At 42.3% G+C, this 17,945-nt stretch overlaps 1 protein-coding gene across 2 annotated transcripts in view; it reads left to right on the top strand.

Annotated features, from left to right (window-relative positions):
- The window catches only part of LOC308321715 (lissencephaly-1 homolog A-like), a 274,413-nt gene that overhangs the window by 230,231 nt on the left and 26,237 nt on the right, over positions 1 to 17,945 (top strand). For both annotated transcript variants that reach the window (XM_080772780.1, XM_080772779.1), the window contains one exon: positions 2,972 to 3,339. In XM_080772780.1, coding sequence (XP_080628906.1) covers positions 3,308 to 3,339 — 32 coding nt within the window. In that variant the 5' untranslated portion in view covers positions 2,972 to 3,307. The remainder of the gene's footprint in view (positions 1 to 2,971; positions 3,340 to 17,945) is intronic.

Here is a 17,945-nt window from a genome sequence, read left to right as displayed (position 1 = left end):
CACTAAGTGAAGTAAAAGCAATGAATATCACATATTTTCTCTGTATGATCTCCTACAATTTACAATTTCTCATGGCTTTTTGTCACCACCAGAATACATTGTCTTACTCCCAGGAGAGGTGCACACTGCACACCTTATGTCACGCTTCCTTTTCATTCATAGCTTGTGAGTAGTTGAGTACAGTAGTACGTACTGTACATGCTTGATGCATCTGGCCTCCAGTAGGGGTGCAGGCACACCTTTCACCCTGTTACAAGAGTCAACCTGTTGTTATCATGGTCAGCAATTTATAAAGTAAGAATTGAATTCCTTGTCTGAATCTGACTAACTTTAATTTGTACTTTAGTCGGTGTTTTCGTGCAAGCTTCTTGTCGTGGTGAGGATCTGGTTCAGTCCATGGCCTTACGGATGAGTTACCCCAGAGACCTCTGGCCAATCTCACGTGCGTGCATGTTTTTGAGATGTTCCCTCATGTAGCTCTTAGCTTTTACAGGATACAACTTTGTCTCGAGGTTCCACAAACTTTCTGTTTACTGACCAAAAAAAATATTTCCAATCCAAACAGGGCTTCACTCAAAGAGCTAATCTCTCTCGTAGAGCGTATGCTCTCTCTCCATGGTAGAGTTGGCTTGAGAACTATTTGCAATGCTGTTGCTATTGAATCATTGGCTCTTTTTATCTCAATGAATAGTTCTGCCCTGCATTTGATTTTACTTTCACTTTGCTGTCAAATTCCCATGCCCCTCACCCTCACGTAACAGCATTATGTATGCAGCCCCATTTGCCATCACCGTCATATTTGGGGGGGGAAACACGGGGGGAAATGTATTATTAATATAAAATTGATAATTGAATAATTAACGGAACAATTACCGGTATGTGCATTGTGCCCCTTTTCCTTGGCTCCTTTTCTATTTGTGGACCTGTTAAGTGTTTATCAGGGTCCAGAGGTCCGTTGGTGCCCAGGGGCAGCCAAGGCTCTGATAACCTGTTCTGTTCTGCTGCAACATCAAAGTGTCAAGTCCACCTCTGATAAGCAAAGCATAGCTGTTTGTTTTACTGTTATGGATACAGTATACTACATTATGTCATACAGGGTAGGCATGGCTTACCTCTCTGATTTGGATATGTCTAGCATACAGTACTAAGAAGGAAAGGATAACTTTTTCAGTGAATCAAAAAACTGGCAAGCATGTTTTTTCTTTTATCTAAAAAATAATATATTACAGACAGTACAACGGAATTGGTGACGTGTCAGTGTCACGTGTAGGGGAAAAAAGCTCAATCTACAAGCTCTGACACATTTGTGAGCTTGTAGATCGTAGGCATTTTTAAAAATGTATTAAAAATATTTATTCAGGGACCTTTTCTGCTTTATTTGATAGTATACAGTAGACTGACAGGAAATGGGGGAGAGAGAGATGGGGAGTGACACACAGCAAAGGTTGTCTGGATCAGGACTCGAACTCGCAGCCTAGGTGCCATTCGGGCCATCAATTTTGTTGTTTTAATAATCAATTAATTCAATTGGATTTAACTTAGTAGTTATAGTTTCGTGTTCTTTTCTTATACAGACAGTAACCGTTCTTAATAATGACACTAAATGTGCTTTAGTTTCATTGCTAATGTCCCCTGTGTGCTATCTATCATATGCTGAGGAGCAAGAGGAATGCATTGAATGTTCCTTGCCGTTTCTAGGGTGTTTCCCAGTCTTCAGCCTGTTGTCTAGACAGATGTATCTGCCACTGCACTTCCCTAGTACACAGTCACTTTCATATTGAATTAAGACCAATACTAATTGTCTTTGCGACAGGTTGCTGAAAATCTTATATTTTTTGGTGAATTAAATTAAACTAATACATTTATGGCACACAACACAAATAAACTATAATTTACTGTTATTCCAGACGGTGACAGAATAGATAGTGTAGTGCCATCATCAGCATGGCTACTGAACTGTGTTTGTAAACAATAGAGGTGTTTTTTGTGAACCGAAAAGCAGCCGTTACTTCCATGGCTGTACTGCTGTGTCTGTGTCCTGTTTTCTCCTTTCCGTTGGTGAGGTGGGAAGTGAAGCTGCTGCCTGCAAGAATCTGGGTCAACCTCTTCCCTCTGCAGTCTGCATGTGTATCTATGGAGAATTCCTTGTACTGTAGGCGTCGGCCAGAGCTGTGACAAGACTGGTGACAGCACAGGCTTTAACTGTCAGAGTAGGAATTGGGTAGCTGTGTGTGACTGGAAAGCACAAGTGGGACGTATGGGTTGAGATAAAACATCTGATCGAACGGATCATGGGAACTCTATGCTGTTAGCTAGAGTAGACAATTTACATCCTGGTGTGTGTCCACACAATCATTGTGTGGAATAAATGTCTTCTTAACCATTTCACCAGGGTCTGGGCCATCCCTTATTTATGACCAATTATCACCTCAATATAGGCTATTGAGGTGATTAGTTGAGTTCAGTTGATTGAAAAAACAACCATTTCTCCCCAGATTGTCAGAATTTACATGACTTTTGTTTTTTACTTTTAATTGTTACTAAACTTACTATTCTTATAAAATTATTGACTCATTCTTTGTTAGGCTTTATTATAAGTATAAGAGTATTGACTTATCCTCTGCTTGTATTATTCAAATTAGCAGGCCAATTATAAGACATAAAAGCAATAGTGTATTTTACTGTTTTGCACTGTCAATAAGTGATCACAACAGCCCGGAAAAACGGCTAAGTGTTCATGTGCCCCAAAATTCCCTGGGTTAGAAAGTGTTCACGGTTAAAATTAAAAAGAGGATTCATCTGTCCAGATGCCTGCGTTCTCATGTGAACCGATGAAAGATGATGACGCTCTCCCTTGGCCTATGAGCATGTTCACCTACATCCATCATCCAGCCGTTCATATTTTATGCCGTCATCATGCATACTTAACGCTGTCACTGACCTTCTATTCTATTTCCTTTGTCCTCTCCAGATGCAGTGCAGGCCTGGCTGGTGACCGGTTCTGCAGGCTATCCACTCTTGTCCCTGTAGCCAGTGAGCCAGTTGGGGGACAGAGTCCTGTGGTGTCCCCCCTCCCTCCCTTCCTTCAAGTCTGAAAGCTTTAACTGGACCTAACAAACTAACTTAACCACTGGACTGGAGTGCAGAACTTTAGGACATCTGGTCCAGTGTTGGATTTTGACCGCTCGTCATCATCTCCTGACCGAGGAGGGAGCAGAGCGAAGCAGCTGCCCAGCACGGCACGCTTCCCTTCCACTTTTTTTGGATCACCTGACCTCCCTGGCCCCGCCCACACTGCGCCGTCACCATGGTGCTGTCACAACGGCAACGAGATGAACTGTAAGTCGTCGTAAACTGTATTTGGGGAAAAAGCATTACATGTCATAATTAAGCTAAAACTAGCCATACTTCAAAACAAATGCAGACTGAACCAACACCTAAAGTGTCAGTTATACTTATCATGCACCGAAAATAGATCTATATAGCTCACAATGCGTCATTGTGCAACACGTAGTTTGGCTATTTTTGGTTCATTTTCACAAGTACAAGTACTTTCTGCTAGATGCTTTGTTCCTGATATCTTTGCACACCCGGTACATTTAATAGCATCAGTTATTCTAACTCTTGACCTGTAATCAAATGAGAAGGAAAGACGAGGCAAGCCGCTGGCAACCGCATTGCACCAGAGTATTGTATTTGGTACCAATAATGACCGAATCAGTGAGCCTGCTGAATGTCATTTATAAGCCTGTTGGTAGCCTACATGAGCTTAACAATAGGTTTTGTGCTTAGCTGTACTGCCCATGGTTTCCAGAACGTGCTAGTCCTGTGTCCTGTTCAGTTTGAGTTTCCAGGCTTTCCAGAACGTGGTAGACCTGTGTCCTGTTCTGGTTGATTTTCTATGTACTGCCGTTCGAGGCTTCGAGCTAATCAGGTGTAGCCCAAGACAAAAATAAATACAAAGAAAGACATGCCATCTCCGGTTTATTTCCCGTGTTTGTGTGATGTATGTAGCCGCCTTTTTAGGATATCGGAATTCATTCCAATGGGAGCGTGAACGTGAACACGGCTTCAGACCCATTCTTTAGCCCCTGAACTAAATGTTGGATCAGATCGTCACAAGCCACACAATATTCCAAGATTTTCATACTGAAATGGCTTTTATCAGAGAGACAAATCAGTAGAAAATCGACTTTATTATCAACTTTTCTCTGTCTGGGACAGTGCCCACAGGAGACCATTTGTAGGAATATCTTTTCTACAGCTATCACAGAGTCGATTCATACACCTGTGCTCCAGCAGCTTAATGGGGAGTATTTGAATGCTACAATAGAGCTCTTGACTCCTCCTTGCAAATCAACCACCCATGCATTGTGCTAAATTACCGGTACTTGATTCAGAGACATACAAAGCAACATATTTAAGTTATTTAACTGTATCTCGCCTTTTTAGAGCAGAAGAAAATAATCAATGATCAATCAATAAGCACATACGTTTTCCTAAGATCCCATGGGGCTCACAGCCCAAATGTATTGATCCTCCCCCTGTCTGCCCCCAAAAAGGTTATAGTCATTACTCATTAGAAAAACACCCGCTGTCACTTTTTTTATGAAGGGTGGAGAGTGAAAATAAATACATACATCTGGAAGAAAGATGCTTTGCTTTGGTTACCCCCAGAAAAAGTGAATGTTCCAAAATATTATCTATGCCAATTCTCAAACCACGGCTTTCTAATATAATTACAATATGTATTTTTCCTGCCGGGCAGAAACTGGCATCTCCATATATAACGTAACATACTACAGTGTCATACAGAAGTATCAAAAGTGACAGGCAGATCCTCAAGCTAGAAACACGTCACAAAGCAACATATTTTGAGCTTGTCGATCTGCTACTTTAGCTATTCTTTTTCAATTTGAATCCTGAAAAGTAACAGTTTTGGACACGGCAGAGATGATATACAGGTATATATTATAATTCTGTCCCAGATCTCTGAAATCTGTTGACATATCGTCCGCTGTAGGCAACCACGTTTGGCACACAGCCAAAGCGATATCTGCTCATGTGCTGTGCAGTGATGTGTGTGTGACTGTGTGTTGGATCAAGGGGAAAATGTGATAGAGATGCTGATAACAGGGCACAGGGCGAGGTGCAGCTTCAGCCCTCCTGAGTCGGAGAGCTTTGTAATTAACCCCTGAGGTGGAGCAGAAGATGGTTAAAGACAAAAGGGAGGGAGATTGGAGGAAAGAAACACGCCAAAGGTTGCTCGTTTAATTAGCACTCTGTAGTGAAGTGCTTTGGTGCGACAACTGAAATTACATGGCTGGTTCACATTCATAATATTGGAGCATGTATTTGTGTAAGAAATCTTTAAGTAATTCATCTCATCGATGTAGATCAAGCTCTTATTTGCTTTGGAAATGACTAAATTAACTGAGTTGTCTTTAGGAATGGTGTTTTCTAGGGATGTGAAAAAATGTTGAAAATCGACTCGATTTTTTACTCATGCTCACCGCGACTCAAAAACGTATGAGTCGAATAAATAGTTTTTATTATTATTAGTAATGGTAGTAGTTTTATTTTTGTAATGGCTTGTTATAAAACGTTATAAACGTTGCTGTTTCAAAATGTTTTCCAAATGAGGGAGGTCTGTGTGTGACACTCCTGTGCTGCTACTGCTAAGTGCTAACACTGCCGGTCGACACATCATGCATGGTTGTCATGTTGGTTTGAGAATAGAATTGACGCGTATATCTATTCTACGTCCGAGTATAGACATGGTAGCGCCCTGGCCCCACCTGCCTCTGATTGGCCTACCGACACTGCCAGTGTTCACCAGACTTTCCTCAGAGGTGGATAGCTATACTGTATGCTGGATAGTCTCCCGCAAGGTTACTCCGTGCCGTGGTGGGAAATAAATTCATAATACATGTATACAATATAATACAAGAGAATGACAGCTTGGCACGCGCGACAGTAACTTTTATGTTTTGTAGAAGAGGCAAACTAAAATATTGTTTGTCGTTTATTTTTCATGTGTACAGTGTAAACTTGAAACATTATTGTACTGTAAAAAGGTCTCTTTTCCCTTGTATGTTTTAGTATAATAGTATTAGTTTACTCTAATTAGATGAATACACAATATTAAATCAACACTAACACTTTAATTTAGAACACACCCAAATCATACAAATACATGTTCAATCATTCAATCAAAGCAAACGGCATAAACAATATTAGTTTGCCTCTTCTACAAAAATAAAAGTTACTGTTGCGTGTGCCAAGCTGTCATTCTCTTGTACTTGTATTATTTCCCACCACAGAGTAACTTTGTGTCTCGGAGGACAGTCTGGTGCGACCATTGGGGCAAGACGGGCATTGTCGGTAGGCCTATCAGAGGCAGGCGGGGCGTTGCCATGTCTATGCTCGGACGTAGAATAGATGTACGCAGAATAGACCCCATCGTCCCAGGGTGTGGGGTGGGGGGTATCTTTGCAACACTGATGCGCTGTCCCATTGGTCGTGTGCTCGTGTTATGAGCCAATGGCTGCAGCTTCCCAGCCCCCAGATTCACAGCTCACACACAGTGTTGTTTTATTATAAGCGACTTTGGGCTTGTTTTTCTGTAAAGTTGCTTGTAAATAATTGTAGTTGCAGGTTGCATTTTTTGGGTCTTGTTTTTTAAATTGTAGTTGTTTATTTGGGCTTGTTTCTAAAGTGTAGTTGCTTATTTGGGCTTGTTTCCAAATGTTCTTTAAACCAGTGATTCCCACACATTTTCAAGTCAAGGACCTCCAGATTAATGTATTTGTCCAACTAAGGACCAAAGGATTAAGGATCTGGATATATTTTGTGCCAGGAACCCCCATACAAGATTTGTGTTGTTGGTAAAATGTTTCAAAGAATATTTCACATTTTGTAAAAGAAAATAATAATAATTCCATGATTGTTTTGAAAATAGCAGATCTATGTGACGCGTTGTGAGCTTGTAGATCGGCTATTTTCAAGTCGCTCCTTTTAGGCTTGTTTTCATAGACCTGAATGCTTAATTCTCTCACAAACTGGCAACTCTCACACATGCAGTAAAGTAAACTCACTAACGGGTCCGCTCTTCTCTGAGCAGTGAGCGCTCTTCTCGTTGGGAGGACTGAGTGTCCGAGAGCAGGACGGAGTTGTCAAATAAATCACACCGTCATTCATACTGTATTTGTTCCCCGACCCGCCATTATAATACGGAACAACGTGCGTCCCGTATCGGTTCATTACGGGTCTAGTGACAGCCTGCAGACACTTGAGAGTTGGGACAATAGCACCACTCCTCCTCTTTATTTTACAAAATAAAGATATTATTTTATTATTGGGCTTTGATGAACATTCTAAACATATGGATGCAGCTGCAGAAGTTGTGTTGCTTAAAGGAATGCATAGTTGCGTTCTCAACTGCTTCGATTTATCGATTTTCCAAATATGAGTCGTTTGAGCCCTTCCACTCATTAAGAATGCAGTATCGCTCACATGACAAGGCACTTGTCATTCCCAACAATGTCTTTCTCTGTGTTGTTAGATTAGCTTCGTGCACCAAGGCCGTTGGTATGGAGAGTCCTATTGGAATGCTAATCTCCTGTGCTCCACTCTATTCACGACAAGCTCTTCCATTTCTTTCTTTTACTCCTTTCCACTTCTGTTACGTAAGCTTCGAGCCTTGTAACTTATACAGGAAACCAGTGTTTTGGACCACTGGGCCATGTCATGTGAGAGCTGTCTGTAGGCCTGGCTTCTGGCACTCTATCCTCATAACGCTCTTGACATGAAGCACTACCCAAATTCCAGTCGCCACTCACCTCCCAGCGGTCGGCTTCCTGGAGCCCTGGTGGGAAAATTGGCAGCCATTTTGATCGGTGCAGTTAAGAAAATGAAGCAGTGAAGACACGTTGACCCAGAGCTATAGAGTAAGACAAGAGTTATGCAAACTCTGTTCACTTCATGGGGCCAGACCAATGGCGGCTCTTCTACATAGACTTCTATTGAGCATGGGTATAACCGAAAGTTTACGGAATGCATTAGAGTCTATGGGCTCCCGCGAGTACATGAACCACGTGACCGGGCTGTTTTCTGCCCCCTCGCAACGCTTCTATTAGATGGCTCTGCGGTGACCGAGACCAGTGTTTGCCCTCCACCCATTTAGAGTTTGAGCCCCCTCTGTTGATCATGGTTTGTATACTGGTCAGGCTATTGATCATGGTTTGTATACTGGTCAGGCTACAGACGAATTGTCTCAAATGGTCCATCCATCACTTTGGTTGTAAACAGCATTATCTTGCACCCATGATGTGACCCCATGGCCTTTCCTCTAGCACCTCCTGACCTTTCAGCAAAAAAATGTTTTTGGTGGTTCAACATGACGATGTGATGATTTGTTTCGGTCTACTGTGACATACAATGTGCTGCACACACACACACACACACACACACACACACACACACACACACACACACACACACACACACACACACTCTGCTGTCCCAGTGCCCAATAGTTATTTTTGAAGCAGAAGTAGAACACTTTATTCCAAAAAGAGCACTGTTCTTTGTGTTACGTGGGTGCTGTTTTGTCAACATCTCAGTCAGATGCTGTGATGGCGCAGCATCTTCCCAACAAATCTACTTTTATGAGCACAACTGATGAAAGGCACATTTGTGTTGGTTATCAGGGTCAGAGAGATTCATCCCCTTGAGCCCCCCCTGGAAAAAATAGACTGAGAATACTAAGGAGAAGCACCAAAAGCCCCGTTCTCTGTATTCCAGAGACATTCTCCTCAGATTGCTCCACGTCTTGAACTTGAAGTCAAAAGATGTTTCATGTGACTCTGTTCCTTTAACAGATTCCCACAGCTGTTAAAATGATTAGTTCAACTTAAGAGATTTCACTACACAGAACAGAATGAATGTACTGATGCACTTTCGAAAAGGGGAATACATTGAGTATGAATGAATTTAATGTATGAATTGAACATGATAAAGTCAAATATGAATACAGTCACATTGGCATGACATTAAATGCTTTGGTGCGGGTCACATCGGTAGATGTGGGCAGGATCCTGCCTGATGGAAGGCAGGGGCTCCTGAGTCTGCCCCCGTGGGGCCGTCCTGGTGGTGCCTGCTGGGCGCTGTCGGGGAGGTGGCGATTGACCTGAACAGATAGCACAGATAGCACAAGTGAGACAAGGAAGTAGGAGGCGTCCTTTTAAGGGACCCAGACATGAGATATGCTGATCTGATTGGAGCAGGACCGACGTCTTTAACTTGCATAATAATAGAAATGAGTGCTAACTACTTAAACAACACCATACAGTGTTTCCCCTATAAGCATTATTGTGTGGTGGGCCACCACCATACAGACGTGTGCTGTATGTGTAACATCAAGACGGATTCAGAGCTCTGCAGCAGAATCTGTCAGCAGCTCCTGTTACAACGTGTAGAGTTAGATATGTTAGGAATGTAAACACAGTCATGTGCGACCGGAAGAGGAGGGACCAAACGGCCAACATCCTGTTATCCACATTCTATTGGGCGCCGCCCCAAGAGGTAAATTCAAAGGAAAACACCCGTGTGAACTGAGCGGTGCAGGCTGCTCAACAACTGGCTGGTTGCTAGCAGTATTGCAGCTGTTAAGGCCGTACTACAGACACACCATACTGCAGACAGACAGACATTGGAGCGGCACTGCTCAAAAACAGCAGAGGTCACTGTTTTATTTAGTTTTTTTGCAGATGGGTTCCCAGATTTCTGTGTGTGCGATCCAGCCCTTATTCGTAAAAAAAAGGTATTACTGGACATTAATCTCAACATCATAAAATAAAACAAATCCTTACCTTGTCGTTGGCGTCAGTTGCAGCAGCAACAACACATATGTATGTGGGGGTACTTGTGCCAGTCCATTAAAGTCAGTTTGATAGCTGCTGGTTGTACTTCTCAAAGAGACATCAAGGTGGTCATCTGTCATTCGCTTCTGTGACTTGAAAGACACAGAACACGAACACACACTACCTTCATGACAACATCCATCATGTCTGTCATGTCATGAGTGTGTTCCTGCACAGTGATTGCTGGTGAATCATGTAATCATATAGGGGGTGGGTGCCATGATCATCGTTATGCAAATGCGATTTTCATTTTTCTTGCACTGTATTTAATGTGGTGTTCAGTCCTGTCCTGTATGGATGTAATCTTACCTCCTGGGTCCTTACTGACAGACATGATGAAAACAAGCCTTTCTGTTCTCCTACAGTATGTGTCTCTAGGAAGGAGCGCTCAACCACACTCAGTTCTCACATCAAATAATGTTCATTTTAAAAGAAAAAGGAGCAGTTAATGCCTTTCATAAGCTATGAACATAGTTCTTGTGAAGGCTGTTATGCCAATATTACCATTGGCTAGCTGGAAAGAATCAGATATTCTGCTTTGTCCATTTTGGCCGACAATCCGTTTCTAGAAATCCTGTTGTAGCTGATGATTACCATTTCCTCAATATTTTCCCTAGTTATTGTGTTGTGTCATCGTTGATGACATTTGAGTAAAGCCACTTCTCGACCTGAGGGCTGGGACCCCCAGGGGTCCTTGAAGGAGTTCCAGTTGGTCTTCAGCTAAATTCTAGGTAGCTGGGTACCATATGGTCCCTTTTTTTAGTGACATGATGTGAGCATGTACAGATCTGCAATAATTTCTAATATCTTTTTATTTTCCATTAATGACATGCCCAAAATGGGGACACTAGGTTGAAAGTGGTTAAATACTATGTGTATGGCTTTTGTATCCTGGATATCTTATGTTAAAGGGATCAACCACAGGAAGGTGTGGAGTTTACATTTAAGCTCTGTGTGTTTACTAAATGCTGAGCCAACTGTCATGTCTGCATATTAATTTACACATGAGGCACAAACTTAAAATATGCATGGCCATGCCGAACTATTCTCCCTCACACACACACGCACGCGCGTGCACACACACACACACACACACACACACACACACTCTCTTCTATGCTGTCTCGAAGGGATTTTGCAGACTGGTAGAAATTTGGGCTGCAACTACCAGTTATAATCTTAGCGATTATTCTAACAATTGCTTTTTTGATTACCGGTAATCGAATAATGAACAAGTGTAACACTGACATAATGTGTGCTGATATATCAGCTATTTACGTCCCACTCTTAGAGTATATATGAATAGAGACGGCACCGGATTTCTCCTCCCATCCACTTCAACTGCCTCAACTTCATTTATGCCTGTTAGTGGCTGGTTAGAAATAATATGAGCAACCATTTAAGAGGCTTTTTTGGGAACACCGGGAACGGTAACTGGCCCACAGACAGAACTGATCAGGGTCCCCACCAGTTTCTTTTCATCTATTCCTCCTTTTCATAGATTAATTCGGCACCAGCAGTAAGCCTAAGTGATGAATGGCTAGGTGACACTTTAATATACCAGTGTCTTAATATAGTGGTCGGTCTTAATGAGTGAGGCTGTGGGTGTCTCTCTACCACCTAGATGAGAAAACAGGTGAATTAGCAATGCTCAGAGAATCCAGCCCATCCTGTCATATGATTGGTGCCTGGCCTAACAACAGGTTTCTTTCCCCTGACCTGTTATCATCAGTTGAGTACATTAAGCCATTAGACGAGAAGGAGAACGGGCTTATTGCTGTCAGGCTTTGGAAATGGAAAAAGATAATTCCCATTTTTATGCACTTTTACAATATTGTTTTGCAGGAGTCTACGGGAGAAGGAAATTAAGTCGGTAAACTGTTCTTAGCTCCCAGTAGAAAAAAATAATATTCAGAGCGATACATTTTTCTACTAGGACTAGGAGCTAACAGTGTGCAGACTTCCCTTTCTCCACTGTACATTATTTTTGTTCAGCACCTGTATTTCTTTTTGCTGGGATGTGAAGGTATCCCTTTGGACACTATTTCTGCAGGAATCTAGCCATTGATTGCGAACGCACTGAGCACTTACTATGAGACCTAGCAGATCATGTCTGTCTGTCTGTCTGTCTGTCTGTGTGTGTGTGTGTGTGTGTGTGTGTGTGTGTGTCTGTGTGTCCCACCTTTGTGCCCATATATGGAGCTGAGTGATTTGTTTGTGATTGATGCAACACACTCCATATTTGGACGAATAGCTGCTTTGTAGATTTATTAGCAGCTGCAAGAGTTGGCTTCCATTGAAAATGAATGGCAACCTGTATCTTTGTTGCTGCCAGTGTGAACACAGCATACCGTAAACGTGTCTCTCTCTGTGTCTACTCCACACACAGCTGCCCTGTGACTCAGTCCCATCCAGCCCAATCTGAATTTCATATTTCGTTACCAAAAGTCTTCTCTCATAGCAATGGGGGTATTAAATTAGCCGATGCTTTCTCCTCGTATTACTCCCAAGACAAACATATTATTGAATTTTCACCAGCGATAATGGAGTACTTAAAGTCAGCCAGTGACCTCGTCTGCAGTGTTGCCATGTCTGCTTATAATAAGCGACGTTGGGCGTGTTTTTCTGTAAAGTCATTTGTAAATATTGGTAGTTTGCGTGTGGCCTTTTATTGGGCTTGTTTGTTTCTATAGTGTAGTTGCTTATTTGGGCTTGTTTCTAAAGTGTAGTTGCTTATTTTGGCTTGTTTCCTAAATGTTTTGTCTAAATGTCTACGACCCCCACATTAATATGTAATTGTCCATCTTGTGCCAACTTGGACCCCAGCAACAGATTTGTTTTAAAATATTTCGAAGAATGATTCACTTTTTTTCTATATATTATATATTACAAGGCTCACAAATTCAGTTGTGAGCTTGTAGATTTTCAAATAGCCGATGCATATAGGTTTAAAACGGGCTTAAAACGTAAGTGCCCATGTAGCCTATGTGCCCATGTTGCCTATTTCTCTCGCAAAGTCTGGCAACACTGCTGGTCTGTTGTGAACAGTGTGGAGGGAGACAGTGGTTACATCACACCCTGCCCTGCGGCCCTACCCTTCTCCGATGTTTTTATTGTCATTCCAGCAGCCAGCTGAAGGTGCCTGGAATGGAAGGACGTCACTCCAATGACATCAGCCTCCATAAAAACTCAACCTGGAAACATTCGATTCAGTCCCATGAGAGGAAAACACATGCTGCCCCAACGGGTTATATTATGCCTGGTAACAATAACTGTCCGTTTGTGCATGACAAGTGCATTGTTTCATTTGTTCTTTAGAGCTGTCTCAATCCAGAGTTTTTGGTCCGACTATGATTTTTGGAGAATACCTGACCACCGATGCCGATATTTGTCCAAAATGTGCAATAATGTTTTCATCGATTTGAACTTTAACCCTTTATGACCGGGAAAGCTTCTATACGTTGTTATACAGTATAATACCATTAAACCAAGAAAGCATCTGTGTCATTTTAGATCTTTGTAAAGCGCTTTGAACAAAACCCTATATAAATGCAGTCCATTTAAGATTTTCTTGAAGCGTTTTTTGCACATTGAACAATCAAACAAGTAAATATAAAATACACACATGAAATGAACTTCATTCGATAAGCTCTGTTAACTTTTTAATCTGTAAACTGAGTGACAACAGAAATGCATTACATCACCTATAATGACATCATTGACATCCCCAAAATAGGGACAAAGTTCAAATAATTACTGATATACCGGCCAAACCTATCGGTCAGGGCTCTATTATGTGTAATACAATTGTATTTGTGTATTGCTCTGAATTATTGTTTAACGTACTTGTGTTTGTATGTATATATATATACACGTACAAACACAACAGCAGCAGATATAGAACAGAAACCAGAACCACAGTGATAACGCCTGTGTTGTGCCTGAATTGAATTGAATTTCCTGTGAAATAACCTATAGAAGAGGGAGTGTAAGTGTGCCTGGGGGAGCTTTTCAGAATGCAGACTTGGTGCTTTGTCCTATTAAACATTTAATAGTAGTGGTGAAAGATTGAACAGGCTCATAGATCGTCCAGTCTGGACTCACACTGTGTTGTGAGCTGCGTACGTTGCTTATTGACAGATATATGACACGGGCCCGGCCAAGCAAACACAACTTGCCTTCCTCCTGTAGGCTGGATTTATTGGAGCAGTTAATGGCCATCAGTAACTTGGCAACACTCGCAACTATTGGCAACTATTCACTAACATGATACATGAATGTCGTTGCTGTCGGGGCAGAAACCTTGTATGTCCTTAAACCTTAAATGTTACGTGATTAATGATTAATGTGATTAATCTAATTATGTTATGTATCCATGGATTGTCTTCAGTCACTACGACTGATTTCAGTCATTTGGATTCCATAGAAGCCAGCATGCCTTGTATGGAAGCATAATGGAAATGGTCGATCTACAAGCTCAACTCATTCAGTGCCACCTGGTGGACACCAGTTTTGGCCCTCGTTGCCACCGAAGACCATTATAACTAAAAGAAAGAAAATGTCATTCTATTGTGCATGTCATGTGCATGTCATCACCTGCACACCAGATTGGAGGAATTTTCAAAATATGGATTTAAAAAAAAAAAGACGTCCAAAGGTGTCCTGTGGCACTCTAGGACATAAAGGGGAGGCGTCCAAAGGCGTCATGTGGCACTGAGTGAGTTTTAATGTGCCAAGAGCTTGTAAGATTGGCCATTTTCAGTTATTTTAAGATTATAGCATTTGAAGTGGTCAAACTAGCAAGAAACATCTTCTATAAAATCTTAATAGTCTCGGATATTTCATTTAAAAGCTATGATTAAAGCCTCAATCGGTGAGTTTTTCACCTGGTTGGCACTGGGCAGTATGTAGAACAGGTGTTAATAGTTTAGGAAACTGCGCTAGTGTGCGGGGCTACTTTCACACTGTTTCACAAATCTCACATTAGGACTTGGTCATACAGTCGTGACGTCTTGACCATATTTCTAATATGTTTGCGTTGGCTGCTTACTCTCAACGTGGAGTTTAGGAACCTTGAGTTTAGGTCCTTGAGAGGGTTCCGGGGTGCTTGCAGGGTATTTATGGGGCTTTTCTTTAGCATTTGGGTGTGGCAGTGGCTCAGGAGGTAGAGCAACTGTCTTGGAATCAGAAGTTTCCCTCGGTTTAATTCCCAGGCTCCTCCTGGTTGCGTGTCGAAATGTCCTTGAGCAAGACACTGAACCCTAATTGATCCCGATGAGCAGGTTAGTGCCTGCCTTACATGGTTTTCTCTACCGTCTGGTGTGTGAAATGATGGCTAAATGTGAAATACGCCCTATGTAAATGCAGTCCATTTACAGTGTACAGTGGAGGTACAGTGGAGAGAGCTGGGGAGTGGCATGCAGCAAATAGTGGCTGTCTGTCTGAAGCCTCATTTTCAACTCCAATCCAACTTTATTTGTTGGACCAAAGGGTTGTACAGTAGGCATAACGACAATAAAAAATATAATGCAATAGAAAAAGAACACACAATACAGACAGTTAAGTACAAAAATCAATCAGGGTTTGAAAGCCAAGGAATACAAATATATTTTAAGATGTCTTTTAAAAGTCACACCCATGTGAAATGCTCTTATCATACGTCAATCACAATTTGCTTCCTCACTTTTGTCTTCAATGTTTGTGTTTACATACTTTTGTTATCCCCTCCAGCGTCTGTTTCACACACATGAAGACGTGTGGCAGCCAAGCCTCTATGGAATATTTGTGTGTTTGTCTTGTTCATACACCCCCCAAAATCAGCACTCATCTAGCTGCAGCATGCTGAAGCACGTGGCAGGAAGTGATGTCACTGGCTAGGTCACGTTTCCCGATTTTCTCTGCAGATGAATGATGTCATTCAACATTTCTCTCTCTCTCTCTCTCTCTCTCTCTCTCTCTCTCTCTCTCTCTCTCTCCCTCTCTCACATACTGTGATCTCTGCCTTTGTCTTGGCATCAATTTCGTTCCATGCTCTCACACACTTCGCTCGCGTTTAACGTCCATGACACAGCAGCAGTACAATTTAACAGTGCCTTCTGAAGGCTAAATGTGACGTCCACACACTATTCATTTCCATGTGCGGTTTCTCATAAAGCCTGGCAAGTGTTTGAATGGCACCGAGTGACTCAGAATGTCAGAAGCACATTTGTATAATGACATGTTGTTGTTCTCCAGTAGTTGCTGGCTGATTGCTTTGGCTTCATAGTCAATAAAATGTTTTTTACGCTGCGATAAGTACAATTAGGGCTTACCAAGTGTAGTAAGCATGACATATATATATATATATATATATATATATATATATATATATATATATATATATATATATAGGTTTGTTTGGGAAGGGGGTGGGGCAGCTAAAATTTATTTAAAATATCTAAATACTGAATCAAGCAACTTTTCTTCTGTGTTCACATAAGCCTGAGTAGACAATAAAATGACAAAGAAATATGCCTTTAAGACAAGAAGACAAAGAGGCATACAAACCGAAATAAAAGGGCTAAAAACAACATTGCAGGATTATAAAATGTACACAATCAAACTGTCAAATGCCACAGTGAAAAAGTGAGTCTTCATTAAAGATTTAAAGGACTCTAGTGAAGCAGCAGAGCGAATATGAAGGGTCAGGGTGGTCCAGAGTCCAGAGGACCTGCCGTTTCAAAGGCCCGGCCACCTCTCTGGTCTTATAAATGGTTTTGGGCACGATCAATAGCGACAGCTATTATTGTGTTTCTGTGGCGTGCTCATCCTCCTCACTGCCCACTCTGACTCTCACCCTGCTGCCCTGACTCCTGGTTATCTCTCCATCACGTCATCTGGCTGGGGGCTGCCGGTTGCCATGGAAACCAGCCGGCTTGTTCTCCTTCTGTCTGTGATGGTCCACATCTCTTCATCTCTCCCTCCCTCCCACCTACTGTCGTTCGTCCTCCTCTTCAGGGGTTGTTTGTTGCTGCATTGACCGTTGTTGATTCAGATGGTGAGAAGACGTAAAGACAAGAGAGAAATTGCCTCCCTGTGAAGTGTGAAAATGGTCAATAAAGAAAAGCGTATGCCAGAGTAAAATCCCCCATCTTCAGGCACATGGGGAGGAGGGGGGGGGGAGTATAGTGAGGGCAGATGGAGCTTGGGAGTGGAGCAGAGCGTGATGTGTGTGTGTCTCTGCAGTTTACACAGTCCACTCCACAGTCCACACTGCTTTGTGGTTTTGCTTGCACTCTGTTGGTTGGAAGCTAAATGCCTGATTTGTACTTTTAAGTTGAGGTCTGTCGTGCAGCGGAAATAGGCAGATCTGTAAGCGTTGTGAGCTTGTTACTCTTTTCTATTCACATCCTGGTTGTTCCACTTCACTTGTAATGTATATGTTACAGTACAAATCTGTCTATTCAATGGAGGGAAATTAATTGGATCATGGTCATTTAAGTCCAGTTGGCAGAAACTGCTGCCGTGTGAATCAATGTTGTCTGTGAAAGTCCTGAACCAGAGCAGTAGTACATGTACATGGCATGGGGCCGATATATTTTCACACATCTATCAGGGCTCCAAAGAAATGCCATGCAGGGTGGTTTTTGGTGGATAAGCGTTAAATGGAAATATAGGCTAGCTTTGCATTTACATTTTTTGGAGTGGAACTTAGTGCTACAAGCACACACACACACACACACACACACACACACACACACACACACACCCTACAAACATACCAACCTTACAAACGCACACACAGACTACCGTCAAAGCTTCACCTACTTATTATACACATATGCTCTCTTCCATCCCCTGCCAGTCGCTCCCTCCGGCGCCCAGCCCAGCCCAGCCCTCCCCTGGTTGCGTAGCCCTGCCTGCCATGCTGCTGCTGCAGGCAGGCTGTCACCAGCACGATAACCTCCCGCTAACCTTGAGCTTTAATCACGTCCGCTGCCTGCCGTCAGGGGGGATTCAGGTGGGGAAAGGAGGGATACAGTG

The sequence above is a fragment of the Protomyctophum bolini genome, assembly GCF_963924005.1.
Source record: "Protomyctophum bolini genome assembly, chromosome: 9".
Classification (NCBI taxonomy): domain Eukaryota; kingdom Metazoa; phylum Chordata; class Actinopteri; order Myctophiformes; family Myctophidae; genus Protomyctophum; species Protomyctophum bolini.
This window is presented reverse-complemented; position numbering and strand designations above follow the sequence as displayed.